The sequence below is a fragment of the Dicentrarchus labrax genome, unplaced genomic scaffold (assembly GCF_905237075.1).
Source record: "Dicentrarchus labrax unplaced genomic scaffold, dlabrax2021, whole genome shotgun sequence".
Classification (NCBI taxonomy): domain Eukaryota; kingdom Metazoa; phylum Chordata; class Actinopteri; family Moronidae; genus Dicentrarchus; species Dicentrarchus labrax.
In genome coordinates, this window is record NW_026136709.1 from 21800562 (window position 1) to 21823876 (window position 23315).

Here is a 23315-nt window from a genome sequence, read left to right on the forward strand (position 1 = left end):
TTCACAAATAATCCAAAACAATCACTCTCGTAAGGTTTTAAAAAGTCGTAGCTTTACACAGAAGAAAGAAGAGCTGAATGCCAACACATAAACTGCAGCCTTAATCTATCTATCTATCTATCTATCTATCTATCTATCTATCTATCTACCTTCCTTCCTTTTCATCTCTGTTGAATTCTCCTCTGCTGTCTTTATCCTCAACGTCCTGCTTTTATTTGATCTCTCCCTCTCTCTTCCTTATCACATCATCATAAACAGCCAGTCCACCCACAAAGCCACCATGGTAACCGAATCTACCTCCAGCAGGAACACACACACACACACACACACACACACACACACACACACTGAGGACTGAAGCATGCGTCATGCGTTGGGACCTTGGGGCTGTCACACTCACATGCAGGAACCCGTGTGGACTGCGGACCGTCCACTGACTCTACAACGCAATGTGTCCACAGCGGAGCCAGGGGCCACACACACACACACACACACACACACACACACACACACACGTACACAGTTGCAGCGGCAGCCAAGTGTCACGTCCACGTCGGCAGGAAACCAGAAAACCAGGGCGCCCTTGGTGGATCAGTGGGTTAAGATGCCACCAGTGGAAACATCCTGGGACATCGGTCACATCCAGCTGATTGTAGTAATTATTCTTTCAATTAATCAGTTAACTAACAGTTATTTCTATTACTGATTAATTAGCTAAATCACTTCTTGATTAACCATGTGGTACACAGCAGTCCTTAAATGTCTCATTTTGTTTGACCAACAGTCCAGAAAATCTGAAAGTCTTCATATTTACAAGGCTAGAAACTGAAAATATTTGGCATTTTTGCTTTAAAAATTGTTTTGCAGATTAAATTACAAGTCGACTAATGAATTAATTGACTAATCATTGCAATTCTGCAATCAATTATTAGATCTAACAGTGTAATAAGAGTATAGACACGCCACAGTTAATGGAGCATGGAGTTGCATACTTGCACAAAAAATGAATCAATTTGTATTTTATTCTAAAAAAGAGAACATTTTCTGTGACCAGCTGAGCAACAAGAAACGTATCAATAACAATTCTGATAAATAACTGATCATTAAGGTCATTTTTTCAGCTGATAACTGCTTGAAGGTGCAGTCTGACGACATTAGTGTGGGTTCTGATAACTTCTGATGTGTATTTGTCGATATATTTTGACACATTAAAGGGTAAACCGTTCATCAATCAATCAATACTGATATAATCATCCAAAGTCGCAGCCTTACGAGCCGCTCTTTGCTTCGTGAAGCTAAAACGAGCGTTCAGTGTTTTCACTTAATAAACGACACAAATGGTTCAACAATTACATAAATTAGTGTCTCACACTTAATCCATTCACTGTCTCAGCACCAGTGACACGTCTCCGCCGCTCTCCCACTCCTCGATTTGATCTCGTTAAACTGTTACATTTAAACAGATAAAACTCACGCAGGTTCGGGATTTTCTTGAAATAAACTTCAATTAATTCAGTCACCATTAATTTAATGTAACATTTGGACGTTTTGCTCATTTATTTAGGAAAAAATGTCTCAAACGTTTGCTTGTTTCAGGCCCTCAAATGTGAGGATTTGCTGTATTTTTTCTCTTTTATATCATAAACTTAATATATTTTGGGTTTGGATGTTTGGTTGGATATAAAACATTGATGAGACGTCACTTTAGGCTCTTGAAAACTGATTTTTCCACAATTTTCCTACATTTTATAGACTGAAAGGTTGTTAGTTGCAGTGCTATTTCTGCTGAATGTGAAATTGTTTAAGTATTTTCAGTTTTCTTGTTTTTTTTGGCTACCTGTAACAACAAATTGGCAGCCTTAGAAGATCATAAGAGAGAAAATCATGATAACAGCAGAGAGTAAGAGGCTGTGACTTTGTGGGTTCAGGTCGATCGCTTGTTTTCTCTTGTTTTGATTTTTTTTTTTGACATTTGTCTTGTCTGAAGTTCAAAAAGTGACTTTTTTGTCAAACAACTTTACTTAACCCAAAAACTCTTTCCAGCACAGATATTTTACCTGTTAGATCTCTATTGTAATTGGCTGTCTGACCCGACTACAGCGTATTGATCAGTTTTTACTGTTTGTACTATAATAAAAGATCTGACGCAGGTAGGCAGGGAGACGATCACCGATGCTGTAAGATGCTGCATCGTTTGCCAGCTTATAATCAGTAAAGGTTGGTTAGTCCTCCTGTAAGAGGAGTTACAACCGTAGCTGAGCTCCTTCAGACTACTGCTTTATAGCTGAAACATGTATTGCCTATAAAAGAAAGAGCCTAAAGTCATTACTGTTCCTGCTGTGTACATTCCCCTCCAGACGCCCTGCGCAATCATTTTCAGACTGGCAATGTATGTATGCAGATAAATAACTGTATATATTGTTTTATTAAGTGTATTTTATGTTAACTAAATGATCTGCTATGTCCTGTGTGTGTAGCATGAAGGGACAACAACTTGTTGTATTGAATAATGACAAAAACAACATGTAATTTTGTGTTTTTTAACAGAGATAATGAGGAAAAGTTACATTATAAACCTGCAACTGAGCTATTTTTTCTCATTTTCAGGGAGGGTTTTTGAGAATTGCTCCTTTAAAAACTACAACCACCAGTCCTTCAACACGTCTAGCACTCCTGCTTCAGTGGAGTTGTTTAGGAGCCCTGTTTATAGTTTAGTTTTATTAATTATTTTGCTATCTAAGTAATGTGAAAGCATGCTATTGATCTTCAGTCAATCAGAACGTCTTGGAGTTTTTATTATACAACACTCCCACAGATGCAGCCTACAGCTCAGCTCTGCTCATTGTGGCGTGATGAAGCTCAACAGGCGTCTGATGCAGACAGACGTCACTTCCTACAAATGACTGACAACTGCTCTATTTTGATAACACAACCAACGCACCCCCTCACTGAGCTGTCACTGGTTTGCTTTACGATTTTTGAACCGGAAACACAAACGGCTTTTGTTCCGTGACTCGTTCTGTTAAATTTAGCCAACATTATTGAACATTATTGAACATTATTGACCATCAGGGCGGCTGTCAAACCTCCAAACTTAACTGGTGCTGACTGAAACGAGTATGAACGACTCTCACGTACCAAAAGTTGGCATTCGAGGTCTGATCATATTCAGAGGCAATAGGTTTTGTGATCAGGTATAAATGAGAATTATAGTATTTCCTAAAGTTTAGTTCTGCTTGTTTGCAGATGAAGTCTAACATTTAGGTACTTGAGCTTCTTTTGTTTAATAAAAAAAATTTAAAATAATACTAATAATATGTTGCTCTGTTGACCAAAAGCAGCTACATCCAGCAGCAGAACCGGGCTTTATTTTGGGGTCTGTGAGTTTAATGGTTGATTGATTGTTTGTGTGTTTTATGAGTTTCAGGAAACAAGTTACACCCCAAAACTCTCTGATTGGTCCGACTTCCTGAGCTGGACTCAGATACATCTCGGTGGACATCTTCCAGTTGGTGTGCAACTAATAGTTTTCATTTGTGTCTAAAAATAGCAAGTTCCAACAGTCCAAAACCCAAAAACATTCGATTTCTAATTATAGAAAACAGAGAAAATCCCATTTGAGAAGCTGGAAGCAGAGACTGTTAAACAATTTCTGATTGATGAATTAATTTCCTGTTAATTTAAGTTAATTTAATTTAAGTTAATTTCCTGTAGATCGACTCGTCATTGGAGCTTTATTAAGGGCGGATTCATAACGTTCGTAATCAGGACAGATGTTGAGTTTCAAACATCCACAGACCCTCTGAACACTCACTGATAAGAACCAGTAAAATAAATACATACAGACTCTACTTGTGGATAATATACCACAACTATATATTGTATGGACCCTTACTCTTACGACAGCTGTGCTTGCCTACAGATGTGACGTCACATTACTGATGAAACATCTCGTTTTATTAATTCAAATAGGAAAAAACTAGAGGTAAATTTGTTTCACTCATTGAGCTTAATAAACTTCACTACACGACACAGAATAATGAATCATAGATTATTCATGAGCATCTCTTGTAAAGATGGTGATTATTTTATTATTTTTTGTTCTTTTGTGCAGTGTGAGGCATTGCAGATACAGAAAAACAAGGCTACACTGACCTGAAATGCTCTGCTGCAGGCCACAGATGCACGTTGTTGTTGTATGTATGTACGCACAAACACAGAAACTAGGGCTGCCAGAGTGTTAATAGGAGGGGAAATATAGAAACTGCACTATTGCATTTTCCCCAAAAAATCTGCAGGAATTTGGGAAGTGAAGCACCACAACCGCCTTCGGTACCTCTCGGTAAAAACACCGAGCTTTTGATAGGCTGTGAAATATTTAGCAGAAGAGAGAGAAATATGTCAGTTTTCACACCTGAGCAGCACTTTGTTGATTAAATATGGATGTGTGGACAAGCCCCTGGTTTCAAATCAGTTTCTCTTTGTTTCTCCCGGGGTCAGACGGTTTAATATTCAACACGTTCGACGGCTTCAAACACACCTCGCACACAAAAAAAAACCCTGCTGCTGCAAAACAATCCACAGAATAATCTCCGTACGGACTTTAAACACACCGAAAGCACCTCCAGCTTCACCCTGTAAGACATTAACGGTTTGTTTGAGGTCTGCTGGACATCTCAGCGCTGGAGTTTCCTCAGACACTCCTTTGTAGTCAAAGAGGAACGTCCTGTAACAGATTCCCTCCTGCTAGAGTCCATCAACCAGCTCCGTTTGTCCCGTCTGTGAGTCGCTCTGCATAAGAGCGCCGGCTAAATGCTTCCAAAAAGCGCCTCCAGAACAGCGCCTTAATGCCTAGAGGTCACAGTAATACGGCGGAGATGATGTGATTTAGGCGACACTAAGCGAGGGAGCGGGAGAGAGAGGCTTATCTGCCAGAGCTCGGCTGATTGCTGAGTTTATCTAATAAACAGGTGGAGCGCCGGTTTTCCGTCTTCTCAAAGACGAAGAGTAAAAAAAAGTTTCGTCCCCACGGCGCTAACCATCAAAATCTGACAGGAAATTGTTGCCTGAGGTTCATTTACTTTGGATTTCAATAACAGTGATGGCTCCGTGTCCTCAAACACTCAGAGGTCTCTGTGGGTTGAAAACTTTGTTAATCCTTGAGAAGACTTGTTTTACTTCCCTGTCAGTCGGGATTCCTTCAAATGCTTCAAACTTTATATTATGGATTGATTGTACCGGTGCTGAAATGATCAGTCGGACAAACCATTATGCAGATCAATCAAACACTCTGGTTTCAGCTTCTCTAACGAGGACATTTTGCTGCTTTTCTTAATGCAGTTTGTTGAAGTTGATCTTCACTTTGCATGTTTTCAAGATGTTATTTAATTATTTAATTCAAGAAAATCACAAACGTGGCATTAAAGTGATGATTTATTGAGTAAAAACTGTCAACCAGCTTCTTAAAATGTGTGAATTTGCTGCTTTTCTCAAACAGTTTTTCGCTCCTGAGCTTCGGGATTTCCTTCAAATAAACGCCAAGATTGCTCGAAACTTGTTGATCTTTATTTCGCATGTTTTCAAAACTGTTCTTCAACTCGAGTTAATCACCAACAGGGCGGATAAAGCGAAGATCTATGGAGCGGAAAAAATGCTCAAATGTAGAATTTTGCTGCTTTCTCTGATTCATATAATTGTAATTTGAGTAAGAACCGTAACTAACGATTAACAATTAAACCTGCAAACGATCCAAAAAACGTCAAAAAAGAACAAAAAATGTCAACTACGATTCCCAGAGTGACATCTTCTTACTTTACTATGATAGAAAACAAGAAAAACCTGCAAATAATCACATGTGAGAGGCTGAAATATGTGAATTTGTTGGCATCTTTGCTTTTAAAAAACAACATCAGTGATTAGTTGATTATCAAAATGGTTGCCGCTTCATTTTCTCTCAATCTATTGATCATCAACCAGCTAACTGCCTCCACTCGTAACTCAACATCTTTAGGTTTTCTTTTTAACTGTTTGTCAGCCCGAAAACGCTCTTATTTTGTAAAGCCACATCACCTCTCCCCTCCATGGTGATCAACACACAACCCAACACCTTCTCTGTTTACGACACACACACACACACTCACACGTCCATCACACTATCAGGAGACCTGTCGGGCTTCATCCAATAACCCTGCCAGTCCGACACACACACACACACACACACACACACACACACACACCTGAATGTTTGGAGTGTTTCACGCTGTCAGACGTTCGGGCGTGACGTTTCCCCACTTCCTCCCGCCGTTTCCATCATTAATAACATCTGCCAGCAGCAGGTTCTGCTCTGATAAACACTCTCGGCTGGATTAGGAGCTCGGATGGGCCTGCAGCTGCCACAGTTTTACCTCTGTGTGTGTGTGTGTGTGTGTGTGTGTGTGTGTGTGTGTACGTCACTGCAGTGAAAGAAAATAAAGGCTTTTATGAATGATGAGGCTGATCAGAAGGAAACAGGGACAGTTTGATGTGTCGAGGTTTGACTGCTTTCGGGGGATTTCAAAGGCTAACGCTGGTTTTTTTTTGGTTTAAAGCTGCAGATTCTTGATTTTCTGACACTTTTCACGCTAAATTTATTCTGCATTTGCCCCAGAATTTACCACCCCTGGAACATTTACCCTACGTCATAGCCAGTAAAACCCTGAGACAGTGTTTTCCTCAGCTGCACATCGCTGCAGGTGAGGCAGGTTTCACTGCAGGTTTCGCAGCCCCTTCCTAAAGTGACAGGCGGGTAAAAAAAAAAAGCTCAATCTTCACCTTCAGCCGCGCAATATCTGATTTATTTTACTGCAAAGCAAAGCAACATAATTACCCTTCGTCTGCTGCGACGAATCACAATCACACAAATCTGTGTGTGTGTGTCTCTCTCACACACACACACACACACCTTCGCACACATTCATCCAACGAGAAATGGACATTTTAAGGCAACAGGGTGGCTCACATCCAGCATGTATCCAGGCTCGCTCCCTCACAATGTAGGCCTTCCCAAAGCCTGTATGAATAAAATATGCCTCCCCCGTTATATAAGGCAGAAAATGCCCCTGCTCCTCTCTGAGAGATGGGGTTACGTTGGAACAACAGCAGGGGTGGATTGCTGTGATTGAGACTCCCACAGAAAGAGAGTGTTTGCTGTATCTGTGTATGGAAAAGAGGAGGAAGAGGAGAGGAGGGAGGAAGAGGAGGGAGGTGGTGGAAAATATTCCCAAGCATCCTCCTCTTCCTCAGCTTGCTCTGCAGGCCCCAGAAAGCACAGGAGGCAGGAGAGACTGAGATATCACGGGGGCATCAAAAGCCAAAACTGCCCCTGTTGTGCTGCTCAGTCACGCAGCGTTGCATCGCAATGCTATTATTAAACCACACACACACACACACACACACACACACACACACACACACACACACACACACACACAGGTAGGCTCGGCTGATTGTGTCAACATCTCAAGGTCAAACAACGGGTTGGTTTTCGGACCCATATCGGGCAAAGCTGGCCGGTCGGGTGTGTTTTTTTTTTTTTTTAACCAGCACCACCGCGGAGACAAAGAGCAGCGGCCGAACCCCGCAGTGTGTTCCCGCTCTGCCCTCATCCTATCCCGGCTACAGAGAGCCGGCCAGGCCGGTCCCTGGCTGACAAACATCTGGATGGGAGGAGCGGGAGGAGGAGGAGGAGGGAGGGAGGGAGGGAGGGAGGAAGGAGGGAGGGGGGCCGCAGGAATGAACGGTTAGATTCCGTTAGTAGGAAGGCTCCGGTGTGGATGGGGATGATGATGGTGGTGGTGATGAGATAACGGGATAACGAGGGGGCAAAGAGGAGGAGGAGGAGGAGGAGGAGGAAGGAGGAGGAAGGATTTGTATTAATCTCTTACCCTCTGACAGCTCCAGCTCCAGCTCCGCCAGCCGGGCTCGGATCTCCAACGGTATCGGCGACGCCTCACGGTCCGCCATTCGGCTCGTACCGTAGAAAACACCTCCTCCCCCCCCCGGTTGGTTCAACTGCCGCCTCCTCCTCCTCCTCCGCCGCCGCCGCCGCTGCTGCTGCTGTCGCCGCTCCTCGCCTCCTCCTTCGCTCGGTAAGGGAGAGCTCCTCTCCTCGGCGGCCCCTCCTCGGCGGAGGCGCGTAAAAAAAAGAAGGAGAGACTGCGAAGCGTCGAGGGGGAGAACAAAGAGGATAAATCTGGGTCTCGGGTTGTTTAACGGAGGCCCGCCATGACGCCGCGGGCTCCTCGAATCGGTAAAGACCCCGGTTGCTCGGTCGGCTCTCTCGACGCTGCCGTTGCGGCGGTTGTGGCGGTTGGTAGTGATGGTGATGATGAGGCTCGCGCTGCCTGTCAGAGCCGTTTGCAGCTTCTTGCCGCTGGTGTCACGTGACTCTACGGAGGGAGGGTGGGAGAGAGGCTGTTCCGGTCATCACCAGCAGGGGGCGCGGCGAGCAACCACACCTAACAGCCCGGAGTGATACACTGCATATCACACCTTTATCACACACTGCCTCTATTTAACTGATTAATTTATTAATTATTGATTGTACCAAAACATTAAGAATACTGTAAATTAAAGATTATTATATCACATAAGATAATATACTTAATTAATATTTATTAAATTAATAATTTGATTATTTTTTATTAATAATAATATAATAATAATAAAACACAAATAAAACTTAATTATGTTTTTTTATTTAATTCATATACAGGTCAGTGTTTTATTTTTTTTAAATACATTTTTCAAAAGTAATATTTATTTACATATTACATATATACTCTCTGCCAACAGTAATTAGTTACATTACTAGTTATATTACTTTTCTTTATTCTCCCCAAAATTCAGATTTAAGGCGATTAAAAAACTGTTTGTTAAAATCAAAGTAATGTGAATATATTTCCACCACGATTACACAAATTAATCCAAGGATGTGATTGGATTGTAAATAATATTTTTTTTGGGGGGGGGTTATTAGTTATTTTATTAGTAATTAGTTACATTCCTTGCTACAGTGGTAATTAATATTATAACTAGTAATGAGTTACTACCCAGCTGGGCTTAGTATTGTGGTGTAACAGTTTGAGTAGGGAGTTAAACATTAAGTAGTTTCCTTGTTTGGAGCAGCACAAAGTCACTTACTGGACATTTTCTGAAGCTTTCAGCCACAGTCTATGGTCTTCATCAGCACCTGAATGATTCCCTGTTTCTCAGCCATGACTTTCCTAAATTTTTACCATTTATGGGGTTTTTCTCAGAGCACAATCTCACTGAATTCCTTCTGATTTGGCTTAAACTCGACCTAATGATGCATAATTAAAGAACAAACGTGAATCTCTCTGTGTGGTGAGGCAGATATTTAGTAGATTCTGACAGAAAACAGAGCTTGTGACCCATTTTCAGTCGTAGAAACAGCAGATTTATCTTTGGTATTCAAGCCAAACGCCGTCTGCACGGTCGTATTTAATTAAGCAATGTTTGGCCAGTGATGTTCTTCTATTTCACAGATTGCCTGTCTTCTCCGTTGCTCTGGTCATTTCCCTTTAATGTGGTCATTCTTTATTCAACATCTGCATGTGGAAACTAAACCTCAACAGAATAATGTTATTAATATTAAAGGTCAAGAAGCCTTTAATTAAGTCCCGTATGACTGAACAAGCCTTAATGTGGCAGCGACACATAAGTGAGCATCAATTTGTCCCTTCTAATACAGCGTATTTCATTAGTATTATTCATCACATTCATTAGACCTATAACCTTCCAGGAATCAAATCATCCTCGTTGTAAACAAGTGGCGGGGCCTCATAATGGAGTAATGACAGGTTTAATGGGACTCATCTGCCATCTGCTGGCTGTGAGGAAGAACTACAACCGAGGGCGTGAACGTCACTGGGTTGTCAGTGCGGCAGAAACTCCCAGTAAGGACAATATATTCACACTTTTATGCAACGTATGAGTGCATCCACATATATAAACACATAACAAACCAACACCTTAAACTTCAAAGGCACTTCTTTAATATTTGTTCAGTAATATGTACATCTGTACAGACAAAGTAACATGTGCCACAACCATGCCTGCTCTTTCCCCAGGACAACTGTTTTTACATTTAAAAATGGTATATTTTAAACACGAGGGGCGTCGGACTCACAGTCAAATTCAAGATCTCAAACACAGTTCAAGTTGAGACGCTGTCGGACAAAGTGAGCCTCCCTGTGACACCGAGCTACATCAGCTACACTCTTCTCTCTACACGCGGGGAGACTAAAGCTCTAACACACAAAAGCAACCCTGTTCAACATAAATAAAAATGACTTAAATTAAATTCTAAAATGAAATAAAAAAATCATGCAGAGATAAAGCATTGATCCTTCAGTGCTCTTCAGGGGTGAGCGATCACTAATACACACTGGTTCTTCTTCATCGACATGTGAAAGTGGAAACTGGGAGACTAATATTTAGTGAGAACGCATCATGTGTGCCCACAGCGGCCCTGCGGATTCAAGAATAACACAGATGTATGGAAAGAAAATATCAGAAGCAGAACATCCTGTACAGCGAGAAAACATCAAACACACACAAACGGAAGGAAAAGAAGCGCCAGTGCGATCGGAAAAAACAAGACTAAATCAAAATGGAACCTGGCTCTCGATAAACTCATCTGAACTACAAACCGAGAAATAAAACTAACGTAAAGTAGCAGAAAACTTTTACATTTTTTCCGCTCTAAAAAACTGAAAAGTCGTCTGTAACTGAGTGGTTAGTGACCCGAGACCAACACCAGCCCTTCCTGAACCAGCCAGCAGTCAGACCCCACCCCCCAAACCCCCATCCAGTACACACTTCAGTAAATGTCAGCAATATTTTAAGATCCAGAACCTAAATGAAGCTGATTTAAAGGCTGCGTTTGCTGCTTTAATTCAATCTTCCCGCACTGTGAATGACTCTGTACACGTGGATTACTTTGTGTGAAAGGGGGACAGTACAATAATACATTTTCAGCTGATATGACACAGGACAAAAAAACAAAAAAGTTCCCGCGTGTCTTTTTTTCTCCACCTAATACGATCACCGTGGCAACACAGCCGGTTCGGATTGGCCCGGGTAGGTCAGGGTGAGCTCTGGCTCCGGAGAGGCGTGGTTGGCGGGCGGCGGCGGCGGCTCACTGGACGACGCCCTCTGGCAGATCGCGGCGTAGCTCAGCTTCTTGGACTCCTGGTCGGTCAGAGCACAAGGTGGGGTCAGTGAGAGACACCTTTCCTCTCCCGCACAGTAATGTCTGCAAACACTCATCTGACTTCTCTAGTGCTACACTATCCTCTCGTCTTACCAGCACCTCCGCATCTAAATCTATCTCTAAAAGCAACAAGAACATTCGTGTAGACTCTACAGGAAGCCGCAGGTGTCCTTTCATATTGGTTGTTTAACATTAACGCTCATAAAGAGAGCGCAGCTACTCAAACTGTAATTAGGGTTCATGTTATTCAGAGTCAGAGAGCCGATGTTGTTGAAACACTCTGCTGCACTAAATGGAACCTTAATTAGTATAATTAGTAACAATTGTATTTACCCTGTATTTCATGTCAAAATGGCTGCTGTGAAAGAGGTCCATTACAGGTGAAATAAAAAACAATCAACACCATAAAGAAGGCGAATGTGTTGGTATATCTTACTGCGACCGGTTCCTGTGTATGCTGAGCTGGTTTGGCCTCACCGGTCATCTCCGCATGCTCCTTCACATTCCTACAGAGAGCAGCAGAACAATCTCATCACACACACACACACACACACAGCTCTGAGCACAGCTGGCGCCATGACAACTGCAAAAACTGATAAAAGTCTAAAGAGCTTAAGAGCAAAAAAAAGGCAAACAAAAGAAGAATAACTGGAAAAGGTTGCGGCTGCAGATCTGATCGTGTTATCAGTGTAAGTGAACAGTAAAGAATGTAAAAATAGACGTAAACAGATCAGTTGATGCAGAATTAAATCCCCATCCAGCTGCTCTCTCAGAGATACTTACTGCTGTAAGAGTGGCTGAGGCTCTTGTGACACTGCTGGCACTGATGGGATCTGTGGGGAAGAAGAGACAGTTCAGTGCTGTGTGTGTGTGTGTGTGTGTGTGTGTGTGTGTGTGTGTGTGTGTGTGTGTGTGTGTGTGTGTGTGTGTGTGTGTGTGTGTGTGTGTGTGTGTGTGTGTGTGTGTGTGTGTTATATATGAGGCCTTTTCTAAGCTTTGACACAGTCTGGGTTTAAAGAGTATGAGACCCTTTTACCTTTGAGTATGAGACTCAGATGAACAGTGTGTGGGTGTGTGTGTGTGTGTGTGTGTGTCTCTGACAGAGAGAGGCTTGGTTACCTTGACGTTGCTGTTAGCTGCAGGTACCGTTGCTATGGCAGTGTTTGCCGGAGAAAGAGGAGGGAAGCTCGTCAGCCCGAGCTCAAGAGGAGGAGACGGCTGACGAGGAGGCGACTGACTTGGTGCATTCTACACAAACACACACACACACACACACACAGTCGGTTACGTAGTCTCTACAAACTGAACACACACTAATAACGCTCACTCGCCACTTACACGGTTGCCTCCAGCAGATTTGTCCCATGACCTCGGGTTCCCTCTCCTCTGGCTGAAGTTTCCTCTCCTTCAGAGACACACAGCGCAGCAGTGATGTTTGTGAAAAGGCTGATTTATACTCTGCATTAAGGCGTCGCTCGTGTATTTGTGTGTGTAGTGGCAGACACTGAAGGGCTGCAGCTTTTAACAACTGTGATTAGGTATAGGTGCTGCTCTCTTTACATTGCAGCATCCGTGGCTGTAACTACGGCAACGACTTGATTTTTTAATTCAGACACAATTCAGGCATTACTTTATTTTGTGTGCTTACATTTTCCTTAGCTTATTTCCCCAGCTGAATCACGTTACCACTTGGATTTCTTGGCTGGAGTTATATTTTAATCTATATGGGTGCTTCCACGCCTAACCTGTTCCTCGACCGTTAATGCTCGCAATCAGTCGTTTCTTCGTGAGCTCTTTGTGACACCAGCAATAATAAAGTGCTGCATGATCTGCTGTCTGTCATTAGAATCTGATTTCCTCTTATAGGTCCATATCTTACCTGTCAGTCTCTATGACTTTGATTTGTTTGTAATACTCGTTATACTGTTATTTATTTTTTCCTCGGTCCAATACTTTATAATATAAACTATGTCCATCCACATTATTTATCCTGATAGTGGAAGGATAACAACAGGTATCATGTGACTTACCTTCCCCGATCAGAAGTTGGCTCCATCCTTCCACCTCTGCTCTGACGGCGCAGGTTGCCCCGCGACCGCCCTCGCTCCGGCTTCGTCGGAGAATAGGAGCGCTCTCCTGGCCCTTGCTCCGATGACTGTGAGGAATCATTCTGATTGGACTGCCAACGGTCTCCAGAGGTTGACCACCGTGAGCCTCTCCTGGGAGAAAGGAACAATGAACCAACAGGCAGACGAGTAGAATGAGCTAAATATTTTCACAGCTAATAAATAGAACATGAACAATAAGTTTCCTTTTTATAATAATGATTTATAATAAATAAGGGTATGAGTAGCTACCTCGGTCTGTGTGAGTTGTGAGGTTTGAAGTTGGAAGCTGTTGAGAATCCATTCATGAAGTCATTCATCAACGTTTGAGGCTGCAGACAAAAACAACAACAAGTTAAAAATCACACTGCTCACGACATAACAAGACCTAAACCCTCAGACGAGACCACAGAGCTACTGTTCACACATTCAGTTCAAACAGCAGCAGCATCACAAGAACAAATATTCAACTTCCTGTCATTAAAGTTCAACATAAAAAGGACTCACCTCAGCACAGTCTTGGTATCCTGTCGCAGCTGAAGCCCACACCTCACTGGTGAAATCGTACAGCTGTTGTGCTTGCATGTGGGTGGGGCAGTGCTGCTGGTAGGTGTTAGGCGGGAAGTAAGAGCTGTAATGATTGCCGTCCATCTGGGCGGGTCTGTAGCCATTTTTTGGAGCGTAGGAAGTGACCGCCATGGTTTTGGCCTTTATCCTCACCATGATCGGCTTTCCCTTAAACACCCGGACCTCTTCTCTCAGGTACCTGTAGGCCTGAGGACGAGCACAGAGACGGCGTGTGTGACTGTCTCAACTATTTAGTTTTCACATTGTACAACATGTTTAATCATCTTACTGTTACACTGCAGACTATTCACTACTAAAATCAAATGCTTTACTTCAGTTATTAGAAGGCTGTATTTTACCTGTTGTGCGTCTGTTTCTGACTTGAATGTGACGAACCAGTTGTCATTGCTCACAAACTCACAGCTCAGGAACTTGGGAAGGTCCTCGCCGTCAAAGAGAGCCTCCACCTCCTGCACAACAACAACAATATATTATATATATATATAAAACACACTGTCACATACTGACTTTACATTTAATACGCCCCTGAAACTCCAATAAGTCAAGGTGAGAGGAGAGGAGATGAGAAGAGAGGAGAGGGGAGGAGAGGAGAGAAGAGGAGAGAAGAGGAGACGAGAGGAGAGGAGAGAGGTTGTTTTGGTGTGGTAGGCGGGCTCTTGCCTCCTGAGGTGTGCTGTTGGGGATCTCACGCAGGATGACGACACATCGACTCTGACTGGGCCGGACCTTCTGACCACACGGAGCCACCTGGACCAGCGGCAGCGCTGTCAGCCAATGAGAACAGAGAATATCTTTCATATCTTACATAAAACAATAAACCACTCTTGTCACTCTCAACCTCACAGTGCAGCAAATAAAAACAAACACACCCTCAGACTAATCTATCTGGTTCCACATCCCTGTGGTTGTGGAGACTACTCACCGCAGATTACCAACATATAGTAACATTAAATTAAATGCCACAAAAAAAGTGACAACACTGACTTTTCAAAATGTCAGAGATGAGGTCCAGGTCCGTGCTGATGTTCTTGATCTTGTCGAGGCTGGCCAGAGTAGCAATGGAAACATACTGGTCGCTGTCCATCTGAGAATTGAGGTACAGGTCGTTGCCCAGGTGCTCCCTGTGGAGGGACAGAAGAGAACAATGGAGGAATGTTTGGAGAGGTTGCAAAGGTTATAACATGGTGCACATGATGGACAAAACACCAACAAAACAAAACAATTGTATTAATATCCTGACGGTGGCAGGGGATTAAATAACAGTGCCTAATGACGGCTAGAATACCAAACAGCAACCAGTTTTATCAGAGCACTGGCATCACATTTTGAAAATTGTTTTTATGCTTTCGGTCGGTGATCATCTAAATGACTTCTTCGAGAGGACTGTGGAAGTTGTTACCTGGTCAGGCAGGACTCCAAAACTGTTCTCAGCTGTTGTTTGACCTCATCTGAAATCAAAGGAAGTCATTAGCAGACAATCTGAGCAGACAAAGCCAAACTTAACTAAACAAACTACAGTAATGAAACATTAATACAGTTAATATAAACTGATACCTGTGACAGGTGGAGCACTGGGCTCTCCATTAACTATAGGAGCTTCAGCAGTCAGCATCTGGTACTCGAGCATGCTGGGATCTGCCTCAACCACGGCCTCAGTGATGCCCACGCTGTCCAGCTCGAACTCTGGCATGAATCCTAAAAATAAATCACACAGCATCTTACCACCACACCGGAACCATAATGTGCACGCAGACGATTTCTCTTCAAGCGACAAATTACAAACTCCTCATCACAAAATAACTTCACTGACTTAACTTAAATTAAGAAACGTGATCATTTGATTAAATCTAGGTCCAGCCCACCTTCGTGATTGGTCAGATCGTTGGGGAATTGCACCCATGGCTGCTGCGGCTGCAGGTAGGCGGGGCCGGGGATGTCCAAGTTAAAGTTATCATTGGTCCATACCTCAGCATCAGGGTTAAGGCTAGGTGCAGCAGTAGGTCCCTGAAACACAAAGACACAGTGTGCACAATTTTTAGTCCAATATGAAAAGTCAAGTCAGTTTTATTTAGAAGAATCTTAAAAAAAAAAAAAAAAAAAAAACATGATTTACTTTGAAAGAAAAAACAACAATAAGATAGCAGACACTAGTTGTGTGTGACAGAAAATGTTCTCTAGTAGCTCTCAGTAAATCTGATTCCATCTAAAATCTAATCTCAAATGTATAATAGAGAGTACAGGATAAAATCTATAGAACTAAACGCTCCTTAATCTCACACAAGGCTAAAACAGTGATGTAGGAGAAAACAACTTTATCAAAATAAAGGGATTAGATTTACTCTCAGATGTGATCTCATTACAGCTAATTCAACATAAAGCATAAAGTGTTAGCACCTTTTTCACCAGTTTAAATTGAACAATCCCTCTTAATCTGTTGTTTTACAAGAAGTCTATGTTCCCACGTTATTGTCTTTTTTTTTTATTTCTCAGTCTTAAAAATCTGTGAGTGAGCATCCAGAACATCTGTGGGAACAATCACTACTTGTTAAGTAAGATCTTTGTAACAAGAGTATTTAAGACTTCCAGTACTGGATGTTCAGTGTTCAGTCTTTGCTCTGTAATCTCCTGACACACTCCGAACCTCAAGACAAGTTTTTTTTTCCCCTGACAAAATATTATTTTTAGTTTTGGAGATAAGACATTAAATTGAATACTTTCACTGAACCCAACTGTCTCACATGTTGAACACTTACAGGCTGAGTGCAATCTGTGTGCCAGTCCCACACACAGGGTCCCTGAGGCATCACAGTACTGAAGGGGTAAGCTCCCAGCAGAGCCATAGAGGGCTGGAGCTCTGAGACCAGGGCTGGGATGTGCTCAGAGTCGGTGCCAGTCTGGCTCTCGCCCTGGCTGGGCTCGGCCTCAGCGACACCCTGGGCCCACGCAACGCAGCTCTCCTCCAGACCCAGCCTGATCCAGGGTTGGGGATAGAGGCGGCAGATGGAGGAGTCCGCATCCTCTCCCAGCAGCTCTGACACCATCTCCCTCATCCCTCCCTCTCTCTCTCCCTCTTCGGCAGTCGGCAACGGTCCGTGACCCAGGAAATGAATCTCGTACGATGGAGTCGACGCGTAAACGTCAATCTGACCTGGGTCCACGGTGATCGTGTCGGGGTCCTTCTGGCAGTCCAGAACTGAGGCTATGTCATCCAGACAGCTTAAGTCATTAGGAATCACATATGAGTCACAGACGCTGGTATCAGCAATGACTTCCACACTTTGGGACAGAGTCTCAGTAGCTGAGATGTTGGGAGTTTCAGGAGGAATATCATTGTCAAGTGCAGGGTGCTCCTCCTGAGATGTACACATTTTCATCTCGTTCATTTTGTCTGAGCCATTTGATGAATCTCCAGGTTGGTCAGCGGGGTCCTGCTGGATTTCAGACATCATAGAGTCAGAGGAAAAATTGGATATTAATAATTCTGGGGGTCCAGAGGCTGTTTGAGGAGTTTGGGAGTGCGGTTCTACTGCAGATGCATGCTTGATTGGCATAGCAAGAGGCAGATCAATATCAGTCCCCTGTGCAGCAGTTGTCTCTTGCGTGAAAACCTCCTCTGGTGGATTTACCTTCAGTTGTGTTTCTCTGCATCCACTGTCGGTAGCATCAGCTTCAGCCTCTGGACAGAAATTATGCTCACCGTCCTCAGAAGATGTAAACGGGGACAAGGAGGAGGAAGGTGGAGTGGAGGAAGTAGTAAAAGAAAGCTCACTTTCAGCAGGAGGAGGCCGCGTGAGAAGACTGAGACCTGAACCTTCGATGCTGCTCTGTGGGTCCTCGGGGCCGTGCAGAGTGATGTTTGTATTTACAGCCGCACAGGCATCGCAGGGCTCTGACAACACGATGCATTCTCCGTCACTCGTCTCCAGGGGAGAGGTGTTTTCAGCTGTTTCAGGTAAACCAACTGTGACATCACCTTTCTCAACATTTATGCTGTTCTGAGAAATGGCCGGTTTTGGTTTTTTGTCGGCCTGTCTGACGTCTCCGCTCATGAGGACGTCCTCAATAAGCTCCTCAGAGTCATCGTTCAGAGGCCCCAGCGCACCTTCGAGCTGTTCGTCAGATTCAGTGAATAGAGGTTCGACATCTCGACTGGGGAACTTAACACTGCTCAGTTCAAATGTTGGATCGTTTGAATTGACGTCTAATTTCTCCGATGTGATGGAGTCACGCCAATGAGATGTGTTTTCTCCATCTGAGAGAAGGTTCGTGTGGCAGGAGAGGGCGGTCAGTTCAACGGGCAGTGACGACACAGCTGAGACGGTGGAAACTGAGGACACTTCGGTGAGAGTCGTAGGTGCCGTGCCGCTGTGGCCAACATCACCCTCCTCACTGTGGCTTCGGACACTCACAGGGATAGCCTCGCTCTGCAGGGGGAGTTTATCCATCTCGATCTCTCCTGCACACTGAGGCAACGTCACTTCCCCCTCGTGAAGCGGTCTGAGGTTGAGGTCGAGCTTTGAAGAGACCTGATTGGAAGTATCTGGTTCAGGGGTCTCAGTTGCTGGTTGCGATTGGTTGCATTGGATGTGCTGCTGTGTTAACAGGTCAGACTCGTGCAGACGATCGTCCACGGTGTTAAAGTCAGAATCCACATTCACATCCGATTCTTCCTCTTCGATGATTGTTCCCTCTGCGACGAGTCTCTCTGCTGATCTGTGGCCCTTCAAGTACACACTCACCACGTACACAGACTCCTCTGACCCCTTAACTGAGTGTGACGTCATCAACATCTCATCCTTGGACTCATCTGTTTCCTGCGCAGCTTTGTGGCGAGGCAGACCTTCAGGCTGAGGGCTGTCCTGTGTGGACGCCCGAGGTTCCTCGCTGTTTATCTGATTGCTGGACGGAGGCAGCGGGTCACATAGAGGGTCTACCGGCTGTGGAGATACAACAGGATGAGGTACGGTGGTCTGCCCTGCTGAGAGTGAACTGTCTGAGAGAGTCTGTGACGGAGCGGTGGAGGAATGTTCTGCGGCATGTGATTGTGCCGGAGCCGGTTCCTCGCCATGTGACTGGCGGGTCGTTTTAGATTCTGTGACATACAACTGGTCACAGACCTTGGATGCCTCTGCGTGTGATTGGCTGGAGACCGGAGACACCACTATGCAGGGCAGAGCAGCTGTTTCTACTTCAGCTGTGTGCCGTGACTGTGGTACTCCAGCTGTTTGGGATTGGCCGTCGACGTGGTCATGTTCAAGGTCATCGGCGTCGATGGAACATATGCTGTAGAAGCTCCAGGTCCGCGTTTCGAAACCTTGACCGAGTGTTGTTGTGACGACGCAGACCTCCTCCTCACCCTGGAGCTCTGCTTTGGGGGAATCCTGCTGTGTCTCCTGACAAACGCTGACCGGCGGAGGCGGCAGCTGGTCATCTGACACCTCACTCGCTGTGACGCTGGCCTGGCAGTTACCGGAGGGTAACCTGGAAGGAGCCGACCGAGCGCTCAATGGTTTGTGATGTTTCTTCTGATCTGGGGGCTGACTGAACCATTGAGACCGGATTGTGGCATTGTCAATAATCTTCTGTCTGACTGGACTGGGCACCTCCTTATACGGAGCCAGTTCACCGCTGGGCCTCCTGGCAGTGTGTGTCACGCCCGCCTTTGCGTCCGTGTTTGTATGTATGTTTGTGCTAGTCGTGATAATAATAGCCTCCTTCTTCTTGTCGGTGCTTACTGGTTTTAAATCCCTCTCAGTCGGTGTGGCGCTGTCCTTGCTGACCACCTCGGTCTCAACTTTGTTGTCAAATTGCGGATGTCTTTCTTTACCTTCCGACGGCTTCTTCTTCTTCTGGGCCGCTCCTTCGGCCACACGTGTCTTCTCTTCGTCCAAGCACACATGCTGAGCTACGGCCGCGGCATGTTGCCTGACCTGCTCTGTCACCTCACTCAGCCCGTCGTGGAGCGGGGGCTGTAACAGACCGCTCCTCTCATTCTGCAGGCCGGGGTTGAGCTCCTTACTAAAGCAGCACCCCATCTTCTCCGGCCTAGAGTGGGAATAAAACACAAGACTGCTATGGCCAAACACACTGAGAGCCTACACAACACGAGACAAAATCATGAGCGGCTCCTCGCGATGGCTCAGCCACATGCAGAAAGAGAAAAGACCCTCTGCTCCCCACTGCTTCACCCCCTCCCCTCACCTCCCTCCGTTTCCCCTCCCCTGCCCAGAATAGCAAATGTGAAGGGGCTCACATGTCCCTGCCACTCAACAGAGGGCTGCACACCACTTTTTGTCTGTGTGTGTGTGTGTGTGTGTGTGTGTGTGAATGTATGTGGGAGCCCTAGTTAGGCTACAGTTTGAGAGGGGTCAGCACATGGCCCAGCGGCCACCAATCACAGAGCGGTAATGCAGCAGTGTCCACTCCGCCCTCTCCCTCCCTCCCTCCCTCCCTCCCTCCCTCCCATTCACTCCTCTCTCCCTCCCACTGATACATTTCACTTTGACTCACATCAGTTTCGCCCCTCACTGCTTTAGCTTCCTCCTCCCTGCCTCCCCCGACAAGGCCTTATTCCTTATTCAAATCCAGAGCTTAAGGAGGGAGTGATTTGGGGGTTTTATAAATAAAATTGACTTTATATAAATAAAATTGACTGAAAACTGACAATGAAGTTGATTCCAAATGAGTTTATGTATGCAGAGAGAAGATGGGAGCAGATTGCTGTGTGGTTATGTTACTTCATTACGTACTGCAGGAGTGTATTAAGGATTAATATAACACTACCTGGTAGAAGTAGTAGTATCCAGGACCCAGCGCTCCGAGCGTTAACGGCACCTCTGGACTCAGTGGATTCTGGTCTGACGTCATGTGACACGGGCTGGTGGGTAAACTCAACGGGACGAGTGCGGCCGCTGTCGATGGTCACCACGGAGACTGGCGGTGGGGGGGGCGGGAGAGTGGCGAGAAGGAAATGAGTCACAACACCCGAGATTAGTCAATATGGAAGAGGCCTGGTAAATAGTGCCGACTGAACAGAGTCCTGATCTTGGAGTTGTTTGTTATAATGCCTAATAAAATAAAATAAAAGACAAATCTTCTACAACAAGGAGGTTAAATCGGCTTCTGTGCTGCTCAGATAAAGACGACACACCTGTTCACAACTGATTTTTAATACATTTTCTTTTAAAATCTGATTTATTTGTTAGTTTGTTTAATTGTTTATTGCCTGTCTGACTTTTGAGTTTTTAATCCTACGTGCTTTTGCTTGCTTTTATTATTTGTTTTAGTTGTTTTTGTTATGCTTTTGCCCTTGCACTTTTATAAAGCACTTAGCTATATAAATAAAATTGGCCTTGCATGTGTTTAAAATATGTTCCCACTCTTTTTCTTCTAACACAACAGGACAGCACTTGCTCCCAAACTGTCGAGTATTGACTCTTTTTCCAGGTTCATGATGAAGTGTCTCAGATTTATTACAGGTAAGTGGTCTGTGTTTTATGTTCTCACCTCCTGTGAATTGAATTATCTCACTATAACATTTTGGTTTAAAGCCCAGAAGTTAAACAGATCAACATAAACTGATGTGAAACTGTTTTATAAATCAGGTTATGTGTTTGGTTTAACTTTAACCAACGTTTAGTGAGAAGCTGTACATTGAATTAGGGGTTAAATTAAATGAAAGAACCCCTAAATAGTGGGAAATAATGTATAATTAATCTTCTGTCTGTCCTAACGTATCTGGGTAACAAACTAAGTTAAGTTAATAAGTTTCTCCCATTTAAAAACGACTGAAAACAACCATTTGTGCAGTAAAAAAACGCAGCTAAAAGCACCTTTAGTGAGCGTTAGGTCTGGTTTGTTTTAACCCACCTTTTAAAAACTACTCCAGGTTGAATTAACAACCTTTTACTAACAGAAGTTAGTGGGTGAGAAAGACTTGAAGTTAGCCGTAGCTAGCCACCGTTAGCTATCCAACGTCCGTAAATTGAACCATAACAACGACGTTACAGGAGGCTAACGGTCCCGGCTAACAGAGCTAAACGTTATAAACAGCGGGTTTTATGTCCCGACTCTGTTTCTACCTGAGAGGAGGAACTCACCTGTCACCTGCACCTCCTGCTGCGTTCAAGTCAAGCTCGATTTCTGGCTCTGTTGCGGTGCGCTGTGCGGGATTTCTCTTGCGTTTGCAAGACAACCCGCCCGTTGACGTTAACTCTTCCTGACCTCTCTGGTTGCTATGGAAACTGCACGTTTCAATAAAATCCGACAATTGTGATGTTTTGATTTTATTTTAGGTTTATTTATTCAGGGTTTATTTTTTTACTGAGGACATGAGGCCGCAAACGCACCTCCCGACATCCACGGGAAAAACTAAAATTATGTTTTTAATTATTAAGACTTTCTGTGATTTATTTGTTGTTATAGTTCATGTAAATCGTATTTTTCCAGACATTTAAAGCCTCCACTCCACTACTTCGAATAAATGCCGGGAGGAAGCTGACAACTTTATTTACAGTTTAAGAGTCTAAAATGATGTGCCACTAAATCTGCCAGTTAAAAGTTTAGAAATAGGAGGTTAGAAATACGGAGGTCCTCAAACGCACCCCGGATTAGCACCCTCAGAAAAATTTTCAAAATAAATTAAATATGTATAAAATTATCCCATATTTTCTAAATTACTTTATTATTATTACTATTACTTTAAAATTTTCCTTTATTTAATATTTGGTCTGTCAGTAGTCAGATTATTATTGGATTTAGCTAAAAGAAAGCCCACTCTGTGTTAGCAATGTGTTAATTGTAAACCAATATAATCTGAAAATAAAAGTATTTCAATTAGTATACTAGAAGAATTTGAGTACAAACCAATCTTGCAAAAAAAATCTTTTAAAATCACTAATATAAATATATATTCATGTGGATTTTTTAAAATAAAAGCTCATATTTATTCAGATAACAGTTTAATTATACTCTCTGTAGATTTAAATCCAAACATAAACTTCTAAATACTGAAAACTTTATTTCTTATTTTGTTATTTAAAATTGATTAATATATAAATATAAAAATCCTTCAATGGATAAAAAGTTGTAAAAAAACACCAAAAAAAAAAAACAACTGGAAATCTTATTTGATTGTTAAACAGATTTCATAACTATATATTTATTGTGTTTGGAGAACTTTGTTTTATTTATTTATTTATCTCTTGAGTCTAAAAAGACTTATAAAGCCTATAAAAGAGCCACCAGGTGGTTTCTAATTCATCCCTGCAAGTTTTTAAAATTAAACTTCTCACACAAAAAAGGCCCAGTATGGCGCCTGCAGTACACATAAATTCACTTTCACATCC

General features: G+C 43.5%; 2 protein-coding genes and 1 long non-coding RNA gene across 4 annotated transcripts in view; 1 reads left to right on the forward strand and 2 right to left on the reverse strand.

The window, feature by feature from the left end:
- LOC127369394 (uncharacterized) overlaps positions 1-5553 on the forward strand; it is an 8550-nt gene extending 2997 nt beyond the window's left edge. Inside the window, exon 2 of the long non-coding RNA XR_007886068.1 lies at positions 3428-5553. This is a non-coding gene — a long non-coding RNA (uncharacterized LOC127369394). The remainder of the gene's footprint in view (positions 1-3427) is intronic.
- Positions 1-8390, reverse strand: part of LOC127369393 (disco-interacting protein 2 homolog C) — a 53927-nt gene extending 45537 nt beyond the window's left edge. For both annotated transcript variants that reach the window (XM_051410698.1, XM_051410697.1), the window contains exon 1: positions 7923-8390. In XM_051410698.1, coding sequence (XP_051266658.1) covers positions 7923-8001 — 79 coding nt within the window. In that variant the 5' untranslated portion in view covers positions 8002-8390. The remainder of the gene's footprint in view (positions 1-7922) is intronic.
- Positions 8391-10032: 1642 nt separating this feature from the next.
- On the reverse strand, positions 10033-20276 carry LOC127369638 (uncharacterized). Its single transcript, XM_051411194.1, has 15 exons — positions 16722-20276; positions 15831-15972; positions 15523-15663; positions 15368-15416; positions 14953-15089; positions 14629-14732; positions 14307-14417; positions 13888-14154; positions 13633-13712; positions 13306-13494; positions 12614-12680; positions 12395-12523; positions 12059-12108; positions 11712-11781; positions 10033-11253 (listed from the first exon to the last, which is right to left on the reverse strand). Exons 1-15 carry the CDS (start codon positions 20001-20003, stop codon positions 11107-11109), a joined length of 4965 nt encoding a protein of 1654 aa, XP_051267154.1. The 5' UTR covers positions 20004-20276; the 3' UTR covers positions 10033-11106.
- Positions 20277-23315: the final 3039 nt, after the last annotated feature.

Excerpts from the sequence above, each read along its gene's own strand:
- LOC127369638 (XM_051411194.1), bottom strand. The coding sequence starts at position 20,003 with ATGGGGTGCTGCTTTAGTAAGGAGCTCAACCCCGGCCTGCAGAATGAG. Across the intron at positions 12,109-12,394 it reads CAGCTAACAGCAACGTCAAG|ATCCCATCAGTGCCAGCAGT; the intron begins GTAACCAAGCCT and ends TCTTCCCCACAG. Across the intron at positions 11,782-12,058 it reads CCTCAGCCACTCTTACAGCA|GAATGTGAAGGAGCATGCGG; the intron begins GTAAGTATCTCT and ends TGCTCTCTGTAG.